This window comes from Dermacentor albipictus, chromosome 4 (assembly GCF_038994185.2).
Source record: "Dermacentor albipictus isolate Rhodes 1998 colony chromosome 4, USDA_Dalb.pri_finalv2, whole genome shotgun sequence".
NCBI classification, from domain to species: domain Eukaryota; kingdom Metazoa; phylum Arthropoda; class Arachnida; order Ixodida; family Ixodidae; genus Dermacentor; species Dermacentor albipictus.
In genome coordinates, this window is record NC_091824.1 from 163,336,582 (window position 1) to 163,356,891 (window position 20,310).

At 46.3% G+C, this 20,310-nt stretch overlaps 1 protein-coding gene across 10 annotated transcripts in view; it reads left to right on the plus strand.

The window, feature by feature from the left end:
* Positions 1-20,310, plus strand: part of LOC135899974 (irregular chiasm C-roughest protein-like) — an 872,345-nt gene that overhangs the window by 828,322 nt on the left and 23,713 nt on the right. For all 10 annotated transcript variants that reach the window (XM_065429388.2, XM_065429389.2, XM_065429392.2 and 7 more), the window contains 2 exons: positions 5,327-5,530; positions 9,964-10,260. In XM_065429388.2, coding sequence (XP_065285460.1) covers positions 5,327-5,530; positions 9,964-10,260 — 501 coding nt within the window. The remainder of the gene's footprint in view (positions 1-5,326; positions 5,531-9,963; positions 10,261-20,310) is intronic.

Genomic DNA, 20,310 nt, shown 5'->3' on the forward strand with positions numbered 1-20,310 from the left:
TTCTAGCCTATGAGTTGCTCTACTCGAAGAAGCGCATTTTACTTGCATAAAAAGTTTAAATGCATAATCGACTAATTAACAAAAAGTTACTAATTATGTTCTAACGAATTACCTTATGGCGCATATTGCAATTTACGAATTCCAGCGGGGTACTTCGCAAAGTGGATCCACTTCGAATAAATTCTCAGGATTCTCAGTTTCGAGATATAAATTCCCGAAATTTGCGGATAATTGCATTGGTGTTCCCGTTAATTTTGTGCTTGAGTGCTTAAAACGACGTTTTGTTAAAAAAGTAAGTGTAATGACAGTGCATTTTTACCGCAAGTTCGACGGTGCTATCTCGTAAATGGTGTCATCCACACAATTCTTCTCGAGTGAATGTACCTTGCAGTCTCACCCACTAGAATTTGTAAATTGGAATATTTGCCATAAGGTCATTAGTCAAACACTTAATTGGTGATTTTTTCTAAATTAGCTGATCATACATTTAAATCTTTGTGCAATTAATGTCCGCCTCCTCGAGTAGACCAGCTCATGGACCAGAATTGTGCTATCTGCGACAGGCAATTTTTAAAAATATTTGGAGGTGTTCGCTGAAACACCCAGCATTTGTAGCTATCACTTCCCGCAGTGGCTAGTTATGGCTTCTTGTTTGTCTCTCTTTGTTTTTATCTCCCCCTTCCACTCTGTTTTTCTTTTTATCCCCCTTAACCCTTCCACCTGCGCAGGGTTGCCAACCCGAACTACCTCTGGTTAACCTTGCTGCCTTTCTCTGCATTATTTTCTCTCCATCTCTCTCTATGATTATCTAGTTTATATAGTAATCTCATACTTAACTCACACGCAGCAAGAACGAGGTTGCAGGTATGGCTTTTTGAGGGCCGCGCCCGACACTTGGAAGGAGTGCGGTGTTGTTTTGCCACGGTGCCAGCTGCGGAAATGGAAGCAATATGCAAACTAGGTGTCGACGCCTATGCCTAAATGGCGCTTAACTGATGCGGCTGTTTGGAAGTCAAGCATAGTTTTCTGTGGCTCAGCGGTGACGCGTCCGACTCGTTCCTTCTTGTATGGGCTTTCGATGAGGATGCTTGCCCACCTCTTAGTCTGTTCAACATCTGTAGTTTTGCATGTTCACATCTGCAGTAGGTTGTGTAACATGAACGCGTCGGATGTACCAAGGACGGGCCTAACATCAGCCGCTGAAAAACCTGCTTTGCGATGTTTTCGCAATAGGTGGTTGGGGTGTGTTGCAATCGCTACTGAAAACTTTCACTCGCGGCCTTTACTCCGCGCCGCCACATCGGCCGAAGCAATAGGAGCGAAACTGCAGGTTGGTGCACCACGCCGGTCATTTCGGGGACGCGCTTTATTTCATTTATTTTTCTTTCTTGCTGACCGCTTACGAAATGTGTTGCAATAGCGCATTCCCAAGTACACAGAGGTAAGACGAGTAAAAGCGCAGTTGTGCAGTGCCTGCTTTCTTGCGCATAGTTTTTCACGTTGTGTGTCTATGGATCATGGATTACTAACCACACTTTTGCTGCAACGCAGACTTCACGCGAGTAAGAGGCAACCGAGAACGGTCGCGGTATAGGGAGCGGCAATAGTCGCGCAATCAGAAAGAAAGGCGGCGCTTCTAATTCCTGACCCGTGATCGGCGTGGCAAAGGGTCCACACGCGCGGAAACAAGCTGGAAATGACTGAGCTTCCCAGAGTGCGAGATCGAAGCCACACGGAAGGGTATACTAGCGGCGGGGAACGTGAGCGCCATGTAAACCGGTGTGCTAGCCACCCACTGCGGGCCCGTTTCGGCTCCTTCATCACCCAGGGAAAGGCTGAAGTAGCGAAGAAAATGGAGCCGCTCTGTGCCGCGTTCCGCCATGCCGTTGAATTCTCGGCCTGTCGTGGCTATGGGAATGACTGCCCATCCCTAGAGTCTTGTTCTGTGCTGCAAGAGCCGTACTCACGCTTACAGCAGTAAAAGAGAAGAAACTACGGCAAGAAACAGAGTGTCCGTCTTAGTTGGGTTTCATTTCTTGCTCATTTAGCTTTCCCTTTCAGGTAACAGGAGCATGGCTCTGGTCAGTCTTGGGACGATTCCGAATGCTTTTCTTTATTTCCCGTAGCATAATTTTCCGAAAAGTACAGGATAACTGGCCGATATTTGACTGACTAACTTCCTTGCGGTTATCTCTCGTTCCTTCTCCTCCTTCGATATGACTGTGCCTCGGGCTTATGAGGAACGGGTTGCTGTTTTCATATAGAGCGCTTCTCTGTTTCCTCAACATCTACACGGGTGTGGATAATGTATAAGCGGCAATTATTGCTGCTGCCATTTGCATTATTTTGCTTGTTTCAGCTCTTAACGCTGCTGCAAAAAGCTATTCTTGCACTACTGTAGTTGTTGAAAAACGCCAGCCTCAGTGACCTATTGTAATCCTGCTATGCACCGTATATACTGTGTACACGCAGGGCTTCCTCTACTTTTTATTTCCCTTACCTTTAATGTACACTGTAGCATACCGGATGTTCGTATTGTTCAACTTGCTGCATCCCCTCTCCTTGCTCTCTCTCTTCACTACAAAGCGATTTCCTCTGTCTTTTCCACAACTTTTCTCCTTCTTGACCTTCGATCTTTGTACAGACTTTGTTGGTTCCGGTGCTTCCTTTGCATACTTCATCACGGCAAGTAACCGCAGTGCCGCCACAACACTTTTAGTAAACTAGCAATTCTACGGCAAACCCGCATTCCCTCATCAAACTCGGCGTCTCTATGAAGGTTTTCATTGTTCCGATGAAAGAGGACAGTCGTTTGCACTGTTCGCAGCGTCCGGCGTTTTCTACGCTGATACATTGAGTCCTCATTGTTTTAGACTCTGCCATCGGCATCACCGCTGCCGCGCTCCGAAATAGTACAACTATCTCCGTGTATAGTTTACGCCTCCTTGAACGACGATGTTTGCTAGCTGTCGCGCGGAGCCCTAACTCCCGCCCTGATCTCGCATTTACAGCATAACGCTCCTTTCGGGCGGCGCCTTTCAAAGCCATTGTGGTGCGCGTCTTTTCTATGTAGTATAGATTTTGCCAAGGAGAGCGCCAACAGCTCCGGCTTCGTTTAATGACTAGGCATAGGCCTCCACATACGCTACTCGCCTACCACGACTAAGGTTTCTCGCATCCGGCGACGACCCTGCTGTAGTGTGCATACTCTGAGCACACTTTTGAGCCTCCACAAAGCAGTTTACAAGCTGAAAAAAGCAATTGCCCACATCAGTTGCGCCATCATGGCTGTGTATAGCGGTACCGTGTGCGTGTGCGGGCGGGGGGGGGGGGGGGGGGTGGATTTTGCCTTTGTTGACGACTGTGTTGCGGACCATATACTGCGAATGGCTGCGAGTCATCCTTGCTTCAGAGTCGTTACGATGAGCGCTTATAATGAAATTGTGGGCCCTGTGGCACTTCCTAAAAGGCGCCTTGTTTCTCGTGGGCAAGCATTTGTGAAGGCGATAATAATGGCCACTTTATTTATACCTCACGGGCGTTAGAAATACGCTTAGTTTTTGTATTACCTGAGACGCGCGAAAAGCGTCTTTCAACAAGGAATATTTTAATGACAATAATTCCGCTAACGTCAGCAGAACATCGGATATTATTCGAACAGAGTGAATTTGATACATACAACATAAATATATCCAGGCTCATTAGAGTTTCGTAAATGGCGTGATTACTGCATCATTCACGATTAAGATGTGGGTGCGATAACGCAGTTGAACAAGTGAAGCTGGGAAATAATAATGGCTTAGATGCAGAATCGTCTATACGCGCTGTTGTAGGCTAGCCACTGATTTATTCAAGGAGGGGCCTACAGAAGCTTTCTTTGGAAACCTCTGCAAGAATTTTGAAAAATGTAGGACAAATGATGTTGCTAAGTTGTTTTATATAGTTTATAGGTAAGATTTACTATCTTCATTCTTTACAAGCACTGTGGTGCAGCAGAATAACATAATGACCTGAAATTATGAAAGTAAGGCGCCTATATGCAGACTGGAACCACAACTATGGATTTTTGAAAGGTTTCTGACATCTGCTTAGTAGTGTTGTTATTGGACAGTGTACATGCACTCTTACTTAATGCGGGTGCTCGCCTCTACTTCGGTTTGTTTCTCATCTTGTCTACAATTATTTTTCAGTATGTTTGATTGTGGCATGTGTGTGAGTATTTGTGGCGAATGGGAAGTTACGTTTTCTTAATTGTGTATCAGTATAGCCGGCTTTACTGCAGCCTGCCTACCTACCCTTTTGTGCGCAGTCAGTAAAAAAGCAAGAAGAAATATTTGTTACTGAAAAGTGTTTCTTGGCTAGCCAACTACACCACTGAAATTTGTGAAAGACGAAATTCCAGCTTCGCTCATAAATTGAATAGGAACAATTAAATATGTGTTAATGACTGCTGTATAATTACAGGTTTATAAAATTTATTTTCTGGACTTACGCGAGTCTTTTCTGCGTGCAACCAAGCAATAAACAGAGTTGTCGTCGAGTTTCGTGCCTATCACATGCAATTTAGTCAGCAACATGTGGTGATCTTTTGCACCTGAACGAGCTGTGTGACCAGGAAACTGCCTCTGCATCGTCGTTGATCGTGAATAGCTGGTCAAGCAGTCTCACGAAATAGATTTCATGCAGATAAGTACGTTCTACTCACACATTCACATGTCACGCATGCAGCTGTTCCGGCAGTGATGTTTTTTGTTTAAAGGTTTTCAATGTTTGAAGGCTGGAAGACTCAACATAAAGAAAGCTTCAACAATTTTCCCAAGAAAGAACAATTTCGCGGATAAAGTATTTCGTAAAGTGGGATTCATAGAGAGAAAAGAAAGACAGTGCGTCGCCAATACACGTAGAATTATTTGCGGTGTAACATCTTCTAAGCCAAGGCTTATTCGAGCAGTGCTCTATTGTTTCTTTCTCGTGAATAAATGCATTTTTGTATCATTATATTTCTGATAAGCAATGCCTTTTCTGATTTCTTCAACTCCTTGACATTGAAAAACACAAAGTATTAGTTGTGCACCATGATGACGGGAGAGAAACAAGAGTGGGGGGGGGGGGGGGCAGGGGGTAGCGGTGGAAGGCAGTGGAGGTCATGACGTGCTTGATAATCGAAGCAACAGCAATGCGCTGTTTACGCCTGTGCTGTGGTGCTGGGGTATCCTGCGTTCTGCTGCAAACTTTTATGAGGAGCTTGCGGGGAGACTCGCAACTCCCAGAATACATCACCTTTGGCCTGTCTGAAGAACGACCGTGTCTCGTTGTCCATTTCCAGGGCGGCCTGCCCCATCGGTGACTTGGTGGCGAGGCCCCGAGCTCGTGGACGACAAGTACGCGCTCTCGCCATTGGATGTGGTCCGCAACGAGCTGGTTATCAAGAGGCTGCAACGCTCTGACCTGCTCGCCACATATACCTGTCAGGCTTCCAACACGAACCTGACTCTGCCACGTTCATCCTCCGTCACCATCAACATGAATCGTGAGTAGCGTCTTGGCTTCACGTAGTGGTTCTTGATGACTCTGTTGAAGCACACAGGCAGCCCCTGCTGGAGAAGCTCATGTTCCCGATGGGCCTGGCAGGTAGCTCCTGACAGTAGCGGTGTAATTATTAAAATTATTATTAATAATGGAAATTATAATCGCAAGGCTGAGAAAAAGGTTATCAAAATTTGTCTATATAATTTGGCACCGCACCTTACGCTTGAAGAGGAGAGAAAAGACAGGGAAAGCGAAGCATTAGTGGCGAAGTGGGAGGTAGAGACATCACAACACATCCCAATACGCACGGACAGCGTATGAACACTATATAATTACAGGTTAATACAGGTTACAGGTTACAGGTAACAGTCGACCAGAATAGTTAAGAAGAACTATAGGATAGCTTTGTTTGCCTCGTGTCGAGTTGAAGCTGTACTTTTTCAAATAGGAAGTAATCGAGTATTCTCCGAGAAAGGCCAATCTGTTGGAAGTTCCTGCGACAAATGTTGAAAGTTGGGCATTATAAAACCAAGTCTCAAGCGTTCGCTGTAGTGCCCACAAGCCGGACAATTGTTCTCGTTGGTACAGGTTATGTGATACACTAAAGCTCGCGATGCGCAGCTCAAGCGGCGTGGTCCCTGTATTCCATAGCGTTTTTAAATAAAGTTCTTCGTGACAATCTTGCATATCATGCAAACCACACGGCTTTATTCGGTTGTGATTAAGCCACCTCTGTCTGCGTCAGTCTTAAAGGATGTTACAAAGCGTGGAGCCGCATTTAAACCCGTTTGAGCTATATACCGTTGGTCGCAACCACTGTCTTGACCGACTATGTGGTAGTATTTTATTACGCCTCTATAACGCACCTTTGTGCTGGGCACGTGTGCAGAGGTATACGCAGGTGCCTCTGCACGTGCCTCTGCACACGTGACTCCGCACGCGTGCAGAACACCCTTAGCCTTCTGTTGGATAATAGCTGGTGTGAAGACAATAAGCCTAAACCGACAGTCATTTACCTATCTGAGTAGCTTTGTCAGCCAGCTAATGCACCTCTTTTGTTCGAGGAGATTACATACAGAGCCCACCATTTCTACGCCCTTCGCCACAACCCTGTATATTCTCGGATGCGTGAATGCGTGGGCCGCATGCTATAAACGTACGCTCATTGATCGCGAGCCTTGTAACGCTGTTGACGCCGCGGATGGGCAACAACAGCCCATTGTCGCTCAGTGCCGCTACTTTGGGGCCATTCTGGTGCCGCCGGAAATGTCTCTGCGAACAAAGCCGCGCTGGGCTACCCGTGAGCATACGATCTCGCACACGGCAATGCTTCACGCCATCAGAACCAGGCCGAGAACGGTGGAGTCGCGGCCCATCTGTCAAGTATATTATGAGTGAAAACGACAAAAGCAGGTGGAACGCGAGCCCAGTTATACTTTTCGGTGTAGCAGTTTTCTAACGTCGTTTCATATGAAGATAACGTCGTGACGTGAAAGCTTTGTATTACAGTGTAGCGAGGACTAGATGTGGTAGGAAATAAAAGACAAGCGAGAGCCTATTTCTGTAATTCTTGGCACGTCACAAAAACGTTCCGATGGCACATGTTGACCTGTAGGTCGTTGTATATTTTTTGGTATTTACTTGTATTTTACTTGTCTGCTTTATCATCCTTTTTTTACTGCTAAATGACTGAAGGCATCGAAACCCAGCTCGCGCATGTGTGACAACATAAACACGCATACATATGATACCTTGTCCAATGCTTTGCACACATATAGCTTTGTTTGGGGCAACAACCTGTTAGTTTCATTGCCCAATCGCTTCTGGAATCTAAGAAGAACACCTTAAAAACACCGAACATTTACGTATTGATGTCAGGGCAAATAGCGGTTAGCACTGAGGCATTATCTGCACTCTCTGCATTCAAAAGTTGCAGCTTTACATAGAGCTCAACAATGATATCATGAAACCGCCTCTCCTGTGTGTCTTTGCACCACACTTCTCTTTCACCTTTCAGGTGCAGGCCAGAACTTTGTTCTGGCCTGCACAAAGATCCTCGTTTCAAATCTTGAAGATCTAGAGCAACTTCCCTGCAAAACATCATGTTTTAAACACGAGTGGACACGTCTCTAAAGGCTCTCAAAAGTCAACGTTCTCGACACCAAAAGTAGAAAAAGACATCTTCCGCCATTACCGCTCGTCGGAAGTGACGCATAACTTGGAAATCGCGGCTCCTCGTCATGACTTCTGTGATTAGGCGGCACCCGTGGCGCACAGAAATATGTCAAAGGTGGCGTGCTGGGACTTACGTCACATCCTCTAACAACTAGATGCACGCGTCATTTGCTTAGGTCCTATTTAGGTGCCGCTAACAATAAAATCAGGCAGTTATAAGACCTGCAGCCTTGTCAAGATTACTACAGTAGTGTAGCCTATTAATTTATTATCAGTTTAGCAAAAGTGAAATCTAGCTCCAGTCGAGGAGGTTAAAGAAAAACCGCTGGAGTGGAAATGGCCCATACCGGTCTATGGGCTCGGGTGAAGCCGGCGGCGGCCATCTTGCGGGGTGCAGAAAGCGGCCTGCCAAGAGCTTTGCAGCGCTGTTCGCCAAATATTCCAACTGTTTTCAATTGTTTAACGCATTTTAATGTTATAATGCAACATTGTGGGCTATGAAGCGTGCCATATTGGAAGTCTCCGGATCACAGATATTCTTTATCATTTTTCACTGTGGGTATATTTTAATTTTATCTGCATTAATATGCAGCTGTCGCAAAATAGAAAAAAAAGAACTGCGCAATAATTAGCGTTTATTCACCTTATTTAGTGCAGTGTAGAAATTTATCAATCGTGAAAGCTGCCAGAACAGAATGCTAATAAAAACTCAGAATGTAGCATGAGAAATAGCAGTAAATGCAACAAAAATAGGTATCCATTATTATCTCCATTATCATAAGGTGTTGCCGGTGTTTTAGCATCATTATTGCATGGAGGGTCTCGGAACTTTGGCGGCGGCCTTTTCCTCTTAGCCTTCAATATAAAACTTTACTTTATTCTCGAGCAAGCCTATGCTAATCTGCAACCTTATTTAACTAAGAAGGATAGCGCTAACATGTCGACTGCTTGTATGCCAACTTTTCTAAAAACGCCCCAGCGCGCTAGAAGATTGTGGGACCCGCAAAGCACCGCGCACGGCAAGATACGACGACAAGATTTCGACGCGGCGGCTTCACTTGACGGGTGCCCCCTCCACTCTAGCAGTTTTATACCCTAGTCACACGAGCATGCCAAAGCTCCTTTGAAGTTGAGGAGCGTTGAGCTTTCAAAGGCACATTAGTTCAAGGGATACATGTCGGTGCTACACGGTCTCCAGGTAGCCTCCCTTGAAGCTTTAACAGAAACCGCAACCTGTCCTTAGCGCTTCTATCGCCTCGAAAAGAATAAAAAAATATTTCCCAAATGCGTCTTATAATAAATTTGCCACATTTTTTTCAGCAATATTTATCTTTCCTAATTCATAGAAACACCAAAACAAAATGCACGCGTAGTAAAGAAATTACTTTACCACGTACAGGAGTATTTATTGTAACGATGGCCACCATGCTTACCGCTTCGTACACCGCATGTTGGCGTCGATTATTCGTTGTTGCATTTGCTTCAGCTGCTTTGTTTCATTCCTTGTTGCTAGGCAGCGGTAGGTACGCGTAAACACGGGTAAATAAAGAACTACAAAACAAAAGTGACCAGGGAAGAAGACGCGCAGAAAAAAGCCGAGGTGACTGGGACACCTAGCAGCCGCTAACCAAAGAACCAAATCGCACATGGCAGCAGCATTGCGTCGATGTTGCTGCTGACGACAGGCCGTGCCGGCGCTGCTGTACCGGCGCTTTCATCGTGGAGATTGCGGGTGTCCCGAAAGTGTTTAGTATTTTAGTAATAGTATTCATAACTTATAAGCTCGTTCTGAAGAGGTAAAAATTGAACTTTCATATTTTTAGATATAATTTTTTCTGCTGTCGCACGCCCTCTAGGCTCGAGAGTATTCCCCTGAGGTTTCAAAGGACGAACGCGCACTCCTTTGACTCAAAGCTCCCTTCCAGTAGGGCTCCTTTGTTGTGCCTGTGTGACAGTGCGCATTCTCTCTTGACGTAAAGAATCTTTAGTTCAAATGACTTTGAAAGTCCCCTTGTGACTGGGGTATTAAAGCGAAAGGTTTACTGGCCGCGAACTTGTGATTTCATCGTGGCGGTGCTCCGAGGAGGCCATGACGTCACAACGCGCCCCTCGCCGCATATATTTCTCTCTCTCTCGCTCCCTAGTCACTATTCCATTCACCTCCTTGTCTCCAGTTGACCTTTGGTGCACTGCCGCGCCCACATCTTACGAATGTAGTCCACTCATTAACGGGATGGCATCATGGTGTTTCCCACGCAGTTCGACCGCTGGACGTGCGGATCACCACGCTGAAGCGGCCTCTGTCGGCACACCGCAAGGTGGAGCTGTCGTGCCAGTCGACGGGTGGCCGGCCGGCGCCACAGCTCACCTGGTGGCTGGGGAAGAAGAAGCTTTCCTTCGCGCGCGACAATGTGTCGGTGGGCGACAACGTGACGACGAGCACAGTGTCATTCGCGCCCAATACCGACGACCACGGAAAGTACCTGGCCTGTCGCGCCGACAACCCACTGCTCTCCGGTGCTGGCCTCGAGGACGGCTGGACGCTCAACATCCAGTGTGAGTGTGCCTTGCTAGCTTATTATTATTATGTTTTTTCTCTGTGGGTTTGTTATACAGCTAAATCAATACGTAAGAGATGTTAACAAATTAACCGGTCGTGCTAACATTACGGAGGTGGTAGCATTCGTTACCTCTCATCTGAATTATTTAATCATGTCCTTGTGTTTGAGAAGGACGCCAGGGGCATCGGTATTTGTTTTACACCAGTACCCAAAAGTATCATCTCAAGCTGATGTGATAAAAAAAAATATGCCGCACACACCTATGATGCCTGTTCTCGTGAGCGTAGCTTTCTCAATTTGCATGAACAGTTCATTGAAACACAACAAATGGCATGCACAATATCTAGGTTTCTATATTTACAGATTACATTATTGTGGCGCCACATTGCGATGAAAGACGTGCCGCGAATTCCCTCAGTGAACCTGGCGCACTTTGCTGAGCAAGCACACGTTTTATCAGACCTAAAACTGTGTTTAATCACAAGATACGACGTGTTCAACCTTCTACAAATGCGCCACAGTGCCATAATAGGATAAGAGACGGGCAGAAAATTTTCGCCATAAACGTGTCGCGAAATTTACAACTGCATCGTCGGATAGAAAAGGACGCTTACTGCGAAGCTTTATTGCCCCACTCTGAAATTAGCTTTTGGGGTTGTACATGCCAAAACGGCGATCTGATCGAACCACGCCATAGTGCGGGACTCTGGATTAATTTTGACTATCTGGATATTTTTAGTATGCGCTCAAAGCACGGCACGACGGGCGTTATTGCATTTCGCCCCCACGGCAAAGGAACCTCCGCGGCCTGGATTTGATCTCGGGACCTCGTGCTTACCAATGCAATGCGATAGCCACCAAGCCACCACCGCGGCTTGCCCGCATTTTAGAACGTGCCTTCACTGAACACTCCACCTCGACTAAACGTACTGCAGCGTCATCCGTCGAGAGAATTGTTCATTGTGCTTCACTGGTGCTCCAGGGAAATTTTTGAGAAGCGTAGTGTCTTTTTCAGTCGAGGTGCGGCGCCTTGCTCACATTGGGGGTTCCGAGTAGAGGATAGTTTTATAATTGGAGGGCTAACATCACTCCTGGCATTTGGTATCCGTTTCTTGTATAACGTATATTAACTGCGCAGGCGCACACTGACATAATGCATTGTTGCACCGGCTTATGTGTCGGTCAGTTTGTACCAAATACCATGCACCCTTTCCGTAGCCCCTGTCTACTTTGGCGTATTATTAAACGTGACTAAACGACAATCAGTGCGTTCGCAAATTTTCAGTCAAGAACGCCGTATGTCACGCGTATACGCACATGTTGATCGTGCCCAGGAAATGTACAAGGAACACAGTTTTAACAAAATGAAACGCACGCAAGATTGCTGGGGAGCTCAACTCCAGAGGGCGCAAATTTATCTTAGGGCACATTCTAAAAGACTTTACACTTTTAGGCTTTTATTTTGTCCCCAAGTAATAATTGTCATCCATCTCGAGTGCTTTTATTGCGAAAGCAATTATATGGACGCTCCAGGTGCATTTTTGATGTCGCCGTCGCCGTGATGCTCTGTGTAAAGCCCAAGAACGATAGCGCCGTCAACGCGCGCCGCCTGCTGTACGTGCGAGTGAAATCGCGCAAGGGGAGCCGGTGATTGCGGCTCAACCTCACGCGTGCAAGGGAGGAAAGAGGAGAGCGAACGCGCCGTCTTCCGTCGCGCGTGAGGCGTCGGGGGATGAGAGAATGGGGGCGGCATTAAGGCGGGTATATAGTCCACCTTAGTATGAGCGCGCGCGCGCGCGCCCTTGCTACGTCACATCGGCGAGGAGAACAACGTCTACTTTTCGACGCACTGGCGCAGCCAACGCTACCGGACGTGGCCAACGCGTTCCAATGTGCAGGACGTGGAGATGGCTCTTGCTCATCGCGCCGACTGCGCTGGCGCACAATGTATTGCGCAAAAAATAACGGCGCCCACGCCGCTTCGCCGACGGTCGCAGGCAGCTGTTCAATGCGGCGCGCGGGTTGAGGATCATTCTGCGCTTGCTTCGAAGAGAGCAGCCGACGGTGCGGGCGTCAAAGTATAGAGGAGATGGCATTTCGCGTGCGCAGCGCGAGCGACGTGGCGTGAGTGGCCGCAAACGACGTTCGCCCGCGCGCTGATAACGTCGGATTATAGGCGCGTTTAAAAATGCGACGTTTTTGGTGCGCGGCCAAGCGTCGCTTGCGGACAGCCACGCTACGCTACTTGCGCTGCGCCAGCCGAAATGCCATCCCCTCTAATGACCCTTTCCGTGGAGCAGTTTGTTCTAGAGAAACTAGATGGCGCATTCGGCGGCGCGCCACACGTGGCCTCAGCGACAGCACACCAATACACACCAGCTGATCTGTGCGATCAGCTGTCGAAAATGCAACTGAGTTTTCGCTAAAGCACACGTGCTCCAATCATGCTGGATTGATTAATGTGGATTGAAGACGTGTGCAGTAGTTGGCTGCCTGAATAGTGTCTGATATGCTAAGGAATGGAATGAATCTGCATGGCCAAGATCGCGGACCGCTGCTGCAACTGGCCGCGCGGGTAACCGGCACTTTGATATGTACGGCTTTCTTCGGCGATACAGAAATTTTCACAACCGTCAGCGTTGTATCGCTTACTTTCAAAGAAAAGGCTTCAGCCCCGGAATGTCGGCAAGAGTAAATGCTGCTCGTTAAACGATGCCAAAGAGAGCAGCGTCGCTTCCTGTCATAGTAAGTTTCGCGCACAGTATCTACACGCATCTTCCTCAACTGGTACGGAAATTTACATCCACTCTATCGCCAACGTGTCAAGAATAAGTGAATGGGTGCATGCTTTAATATATGCGTACTATATACGCACACTAAATGACGGGCTACAGCGATAGCGCACGAATGGCCAAAGCTGAATGTTTCCAGATGGTCCACGTGAGTTAGCGAGTTACTAGCAATAATACATCTTTGCCACAAGGTATTACAATGTACAAAATAGCTACGGTTCAAGCCCTGTGCGCAGCAAGATTAAATTTATTGGAACTGAACACATCCGCGAGCGATCCGACAGAAAATAATCACACAGTGACCGCACCGAGGGACTTTACTGAGCCAGAAAGGGGACAAGCTGCTGCTTCAAGGCATTTACCAAATAGAAAACGAAGGGCAAAGCACACCAATCCTGGTTCAATTTATGAGCGAAAATTTTGGATATCTTGGAATACATATTTAGCCTTGCTTTTAGAACAAATTCCATATAGGCTGCTCGCGCCGTTCAGCTCCGAAAGCTCTTTTGTATGTTCTCTGAAGCTGTGGCCAAAGCTTCGTGTCATTCACGACATCTCCCGAAATAGAGGTTTGCTAAGCCGCACCGGCGTCATACACATCCAATGTAAACACGGAGGCTACGGAGGCAGTTGAAGCAAGCAATGGAAGCGTCACCACGTGATCAAGCATGGTAGCGCCCACGGGATCGCCACGAAAAAGGGCAATGCTTCGACGCGCGCGCCGTTGGGTGCTGTCCTCGGGACATGTGCAGGACGACCCCCAAGCCGGGCGTCACTTTGAACGGCTGCCTGCGACCATCGGCGAAGCGGCATGGGCGCAGTTCTTCGCGCAATGCATTGTGGGTCGGCGCAGTCGGAGCGACCAACGCGCGTCGGGCACCTCGGAACGAGTTGGCCCCGTCCATTTACGTTGGCAGCGCCGGTGCGTCGACGAACTATATATAGACGTTTTCTTCGCGCCAACGTTACCTAGCGCGTGCGTGCGCGCGTGCTCACGCTGCGGCGGTATATATATATATATATATATATATATATATATATATATATATATATATATATATATATATATATATATATATATATGTATATGTATACACGAGCCATAAACGCTCCTTATTAGTCGGGGCCTGAGTCTAGGCGCGATGGCGGCTCATACCTTTGTGCGCACTGCGTTTTCGCCGCTCAGTTTGCGTTGAAGCGATACACAGCACGAAGATCGCCTCACTCGCTGCAGCTGCCGCGCTTTCTCATGCCAGCATTCGGCACTGAGTCTCCGCGGCCATCGAGTGTGATGTATTCATGTTTGCCTGTGCGCGTTGACACCATGTTTGTTAGGTTAGACAGTAAGCGAATGTCTGCAAGTTGATGCGGCCGATAAAACTACTATCCTTACTTCGTACTGCTGTCCAGGTATTTGCTATCGCAATCGACGGTTCCCCTTTCAAGCGAAACTGCAAGTTTTTTTGTTTATGTTGATATGGCAATTCACGGACGCTCGAAACGCATTCTCACCACCACTGCCGTGCTGTCGCGCTATCTACGGCGCGTACGCGGTTAGCGCGTGGAGTGCTAGTGGGTCTCTAAAGCCGTGGAGTGCATTTGGTAGCCAAAACGAAGAAGTGGGTGCAGGCTCAACGCTCTGCTCAGTTGGCTCGGTGACGGAGCCAGGACGGTGATCTGTCTTCCGCTGTTGACAGAGAGGTGTGCGCTCGCACACCGCACATACTACGCTATCGTTCTGCTAAATTGCATTGCACTGTAGCGTTCTGCACACTAATGCTCCAACTAAGCTGCTATGCGTATGTACTGGTGTGAGTTAAACGGACAGCAAACGTCAAGCTAAGGTTAACTAATATTTCACTGTGCGCTGACTAACGCTAGTGGTTTCCTGTCGGTCTAATTTTGTGCATTATCGAGGTGCGACGCCACCGGCGACGTTCCTCATTACGCCAGCGTTGCGAGACGCTTGTCACGGCGCTGTTTTTGCTGCGCAGCGACAGTTCCCTCGTGTAATGCGTCGCGCCAGCGTGGAAAGAACGCAACGCAGAAAGAAAGAAGGGCACGCAAGATAGCTTATCGTTATTGTGGCTAGACAAAGACACGCCCTAAAGCGTGTAAACTGCCTTTATAATGTAGTCTATACCATTGATGCTCGTGCCACGATTGTGTCTGCGATAAGCGACAACACAAGAAATTCAGGTGTTGAAAGACAGGCATAGAAACCAAGCACAAATGAAAGTAAAATCATAATACAAACGCTGACTACTCCAACTGAAAGCAAGCACAGTGACACATAAGAAGGAATGCACAAAAACTCTATGGCCATCCTCTCAAGGGAAGGCAGTGTCAACTCGTATATTTAATTTCATACTAACGTTGTGCCGCATGGTAACCCAAGCGAAAGAAAAAAGACAGTGTCGTCAATAATTGACACGCTTGTGCGCTCTAAATATCGGTTCAAGCGTGACAATTCTTCTTTATGCAAATTATTCGAACACTGAGATACGCATGTGCTAACATTTTTACGAATATTTCACGTCCGGTTCCTTTGTTTTGATGTTTTGTACGCCTGCCTGTCTTTTATTACTCTAGATGCCTACGCACCTCCTCAGATTTTTTCGGCTCAGATATAGCTCATCTCCCGGAAGAACAGTTCCGGTCACATTTAACTCGAACACCCCTCGTGGTTGCTTGGTGGCTTTGGCGTTTCGCTGCTAAGCATGAGGTCGCGCGATCAAATCCCGACCGAGCGGCCGCATTTCGGTGTGAGCGAAATGCAACTACACCCGTGTATCGTTTATTGGGTATACGTTACAGAACTCCGGGTAGTGAAAATTAATCCGGAGTCCTATACACTGCAGCGTGCCTTATAATGAGATCGTTCACTAGAGACGCAAAACACTGGAATATTTTTAAAAAATAACCCGAATATGGCTTAAGCGCCTTTTTGGTCCTTCTGGGGAGGCTGCTAGATATTTTTTCTTTGGCTACCTTGAATAATATAGCTTAATGCGCGTTCCTTCAAAGCTTTCGACGTTTGCTCCTTTCAGCCAGTGTTTGTCAGGGTTAAAGCACTAGAGATGTGCCTTTAAGGTTCCGGCTAGGTGTGGCAGTGGCTGTGCGTATTTCGTGGGTGATAGTTATTACTATTTATTAGCTTCGCCTTTTCGTTTTTCTTGTTTTTCCCCTCCTTCTTTCCTGTAAATGAATGAAAGTCACGAAACTGGGCTCTTGCCGCCGACCTATTAGAGGGCCATAGATTTTGCTGCTTCTTTTTTCACCACTTTCCCCTCGCCATTTGTTATTTACAATATTTTTGTGTCTGCTTTGTTGTTCCGAAGAAAAACATTGGGGAACAGATTATACTTGAGCTTCCCTCTTTTCCCCAGAAAGACCAAACCAGAAGTAAAAACATAATGACTAAATGACTAAAAATTTCTGCGTGCGATGACCCTAATCTCTACAAGGCCTAGTGTTGTCGCTGAACCACTAGCACAGAGCCATTAAGAAATTGCTAACTGACGCATGACTGCAGCTGAGTTCGCGCTGTGCTGAAGGAGGGACCTCACGGCGTGCCAGATTAGCAGGTCCGTTTTTGTGCGCTGCTGTATGTATCTAATGCAATTCAAGTACCTGTGCAGCGAAGCGTCTGCGAGAACACTGTTTGCAAGTGGTACTAGGCAATTTATGAAGGCCACCAGGCAGGCTAACAAAGCATAAGCAATAAGAGTGCGATGTTACAGCGAATGTTGTATATTTTTGGGAAGCTCCACACGGGAAGGTTTGGTGAACTTTCTGCGACGATCGCTGGCCTGAGCCTGCGGTTCTTTCTTTCTTTTTTTTTTCTTTTACAACGAATGTCTTTCACTAGAAGGGCATCGTTGCTCCAGAGGAAAATGGTTTTCAACAAGCACGAAAAGAAAACAAAAGGAGAGAAACGTGGTTGATGGCCTCCTGCTTTGTACCTGAAGTTTATCCCAGTTCTTGAAACAAACGTCCCTGCCCTGCATGCAGGCAAAGTTAGTGTTTCTTTCATAATTGGTTTACGAAGACTAATTTTGCAGCCGGCGGTCACAATTTACGAACACAGAAATTGCTGTCTAACGTGCTCACTAGGCAGACCACAGTGATTTGAATAACAAATGTAATGAATTTGCACACTATTAAACTAGGTTGTCTTCTTTAATATAGTAGTTTCACGTCGATAATGCGAGCAGATGTACGTCAGTCCCAGCAAGAATTACAAAGCTTTGCTTATATTTATACCTTCAAAAACATGGTTGCGATGGGCAGACAGGCAGGGCAACCGATTAAATTTTTGGCGAAGTTTTGCAGGATAAGGATATTTATGAACCGAGGCCCATTATTTATTAATCATATCGTAAGAAGCCAACGAACAAAGGCACCAAGGACAACACAGGGGAAACTACTTGTACTTACTTAGCACGTTCAACTTGCCTCCCCCCCCCCCCCCAAGTTTTGACGTGCGCCCTTCTTTCGTCCACCCCACCTGTTCCTTACGGTGAATACATCGTCTCTCCTCTTTCGAACGTCCTCCTGGCCCATAACATTGCACTTACTCATAATGTCATCAATGTTTTGAAGAATTCTACGTGCCTTCCTCTTTTAAACTTTGGACCACACAGCCACGTTCTACCGCAAGACATAGTCCAGACATAGCAAGACATAGCTCTGTCTTCTTGCGAAGACTGCCACCTATCAGCCTTGACTGCTGAAGCGTCATCTCACGTGACTCTTCGCCTTTTTCACGAGCTGCCGTACCCCTCACCTCCACCACTAAGTGGCACAAGGATTAAAGAAACAGTGAAATCTATTTGCATGTTATGTACAAAAGACAGGCAGTGCAGGCAAGTCCCGAACGTCGTCGTGTTCTACCCCAAGCTCGTGCTTTCCTTCTTCCGCCTTGCCTGGAGCGTCGGAACGATACAATAGCCACTGATCCACGCGGCAGATTTATTTGTTCTTTCTAGAAAGGGAGACGTATTTTCTGCGCTTCTTTGTGACGATCTTGTGGGAATCGAATTGAAACAAGTTAAAAGGACAAGATGGCTTCAAGAAATGCTGAATATTTTTTTATGTGGTTTGCACGCAGAAACAATCGCAGAGAAGAGAAAAAGAGTCAGCTGGCAGCTGCCACCGGAAGGTGTATAACGCCTACCGGCTCTGGAAGAGGTAAAAGTTGAACAGCAGAATATGAAAGGTGTTGTAATGACAAATGTGCATTTGCGTGCATTTTTGCAGCGACAAAAACAAATTATATTTCATAAAGAAAGCAAGAGCGATAGAAAGAAAAAAGATAGATAGAAAGCTCGAAAAGAGAGATACAAAGATCGAAAAGTAGAAAGAAAGATGGAAAGAAAGCTAGATAGAAAGAAAGAAAGGTCGAATAAAACAAACATTTCTGCGTGCTATTCTACGTTGGGACAAGAAGAGGAGTAGGTAGAAAAATAAGAAAATAGAGGCAGCTCGTCTATGCACATGTGCAAGCCGTTTGCGCAAGGTAATGCGGATATGTTACTCTTAAAAAGCGCAAGAGAATTTTGGCCGCTGTGTACCACAACTGGCAAGGTCAGCATTTCGACATGCTGAGTTGGTCAGTTATCATCATGAGCTAACACAGTTGCGAATGACCCTCTTACCTACAGTAACGCAGGTAAACACACACTATGTGCATAAGGCACATAGTAACGGATGTGATTGGGGATTGTTGCTATGGGATCGCGAAAGCGTTTAGGTTATCGGCACTTGAACACATACATAGAGGAGGAACAACACACACAGAGAGCGCTGAATTACGACTTTTTTATTTTCTGGAAGCAGCGAAACACTGTAATCCAGCGCGTTACGTCGCAGAACACCCGTTCAACGAACGGGGTGGCAGTTAAAAGTTAACAGTAAATGTTTCATGAAAAAGAAAATCTGTCACCATATCCGTGGCGTCGACTTAACGCATACGTAAAAAACAAAAGAATTGGTTTCTTTCTTCAACAGTAACACCACCCAACCGGTCACATGCAGCGTTGTCAACCACTCTAATATAGAAAGCAAAACAGTTATTTTAAGGCTGCATCGACTACGGCGAGAAAGGACGAGAATAGACATGAGGTCGGCCTGAATTTTCCACTTCAGGACAGTAAAAATGTCATTGAGCGAAGCGTAAACTAAGAAATTTCACAGTCTATGCAATATGTAGCAATTGTGCCTTGCTGCTACTAATCAGTGTGCGCTTCAGACAAAAACAGCAACAAAGAGCGCGGATTTATTGCCTTCAACTTGCAAAATGCCGATCCAGTGCCTGAGGCAGCGGATTGGAGATTCCCTGCGGGGCATGACACGCAGGCCGTTTTGGAAGGCGGGCTTTATCCCACTGCGCAACAGATTGCAGAGACAGCGGGGTTAAGATTATGTCAGCCATTCCGCGCAGTCAAACCTTGCAAATATTGTCTATCGCTATTGTAGCCATGTCAATGAACAGCATGCCAGTAACGCTGTCCATTGTTTCATCAGTAAAATAAGAAGAAAGCTTTGTAATAATAGTGAGTATTGAACGACTGCGCAGCATCTACAAAAATTATTTTTCTTCCTAAGTGAGAGCAAGCGGCCTAGGCGCTATGAGTGTTACATTTGTTTACATACATCCTTTAACGTACATATTCACCTCCCTACATCCATTGATAAGCTTTTATATTATTCATTTTTCTTGCTTTAGTTAAATGCAGAATTATTGTATGGAGAACAACTTCATCCCAAAACATGCATAATTAACCGTATTGCGAAAGAGAGCAAGTGGTATAGTCTTTAAAAAACCCTGCATCTTCCATACGACTCATCTGTTTTCAGTTCAAACCTTAGGGTTATGAAAACTGTATCATTATTCAGCTCTAGGATCTGTTGCTTATACAGAGCAGAAAAATGCAGAAACGATGACAAGGTAATAAAAGTGCTATCTTTACAGCAGCATATTCTCGTTTACAGCGTACGTCAACCAGAACCTCGGAATGTCAAGGGGAGCAGAACTAGCTACAGCCACAAATTGTTAAACTGTTGTTTGGCGACACTCTCGAACCACCAAATGCGCAGCTCTGATCCGCAGAGGTATATCTGTTCCGCGTTAGAAAAAAAACTGCACAAAATATTTGGACGATGGGTTATCTTACCGTTACAAGTTAATGTTCTCTTTTCTTTCATTACAATCATACCTGTTTCAAAAGGCTATATGAATTCTTTCTGCG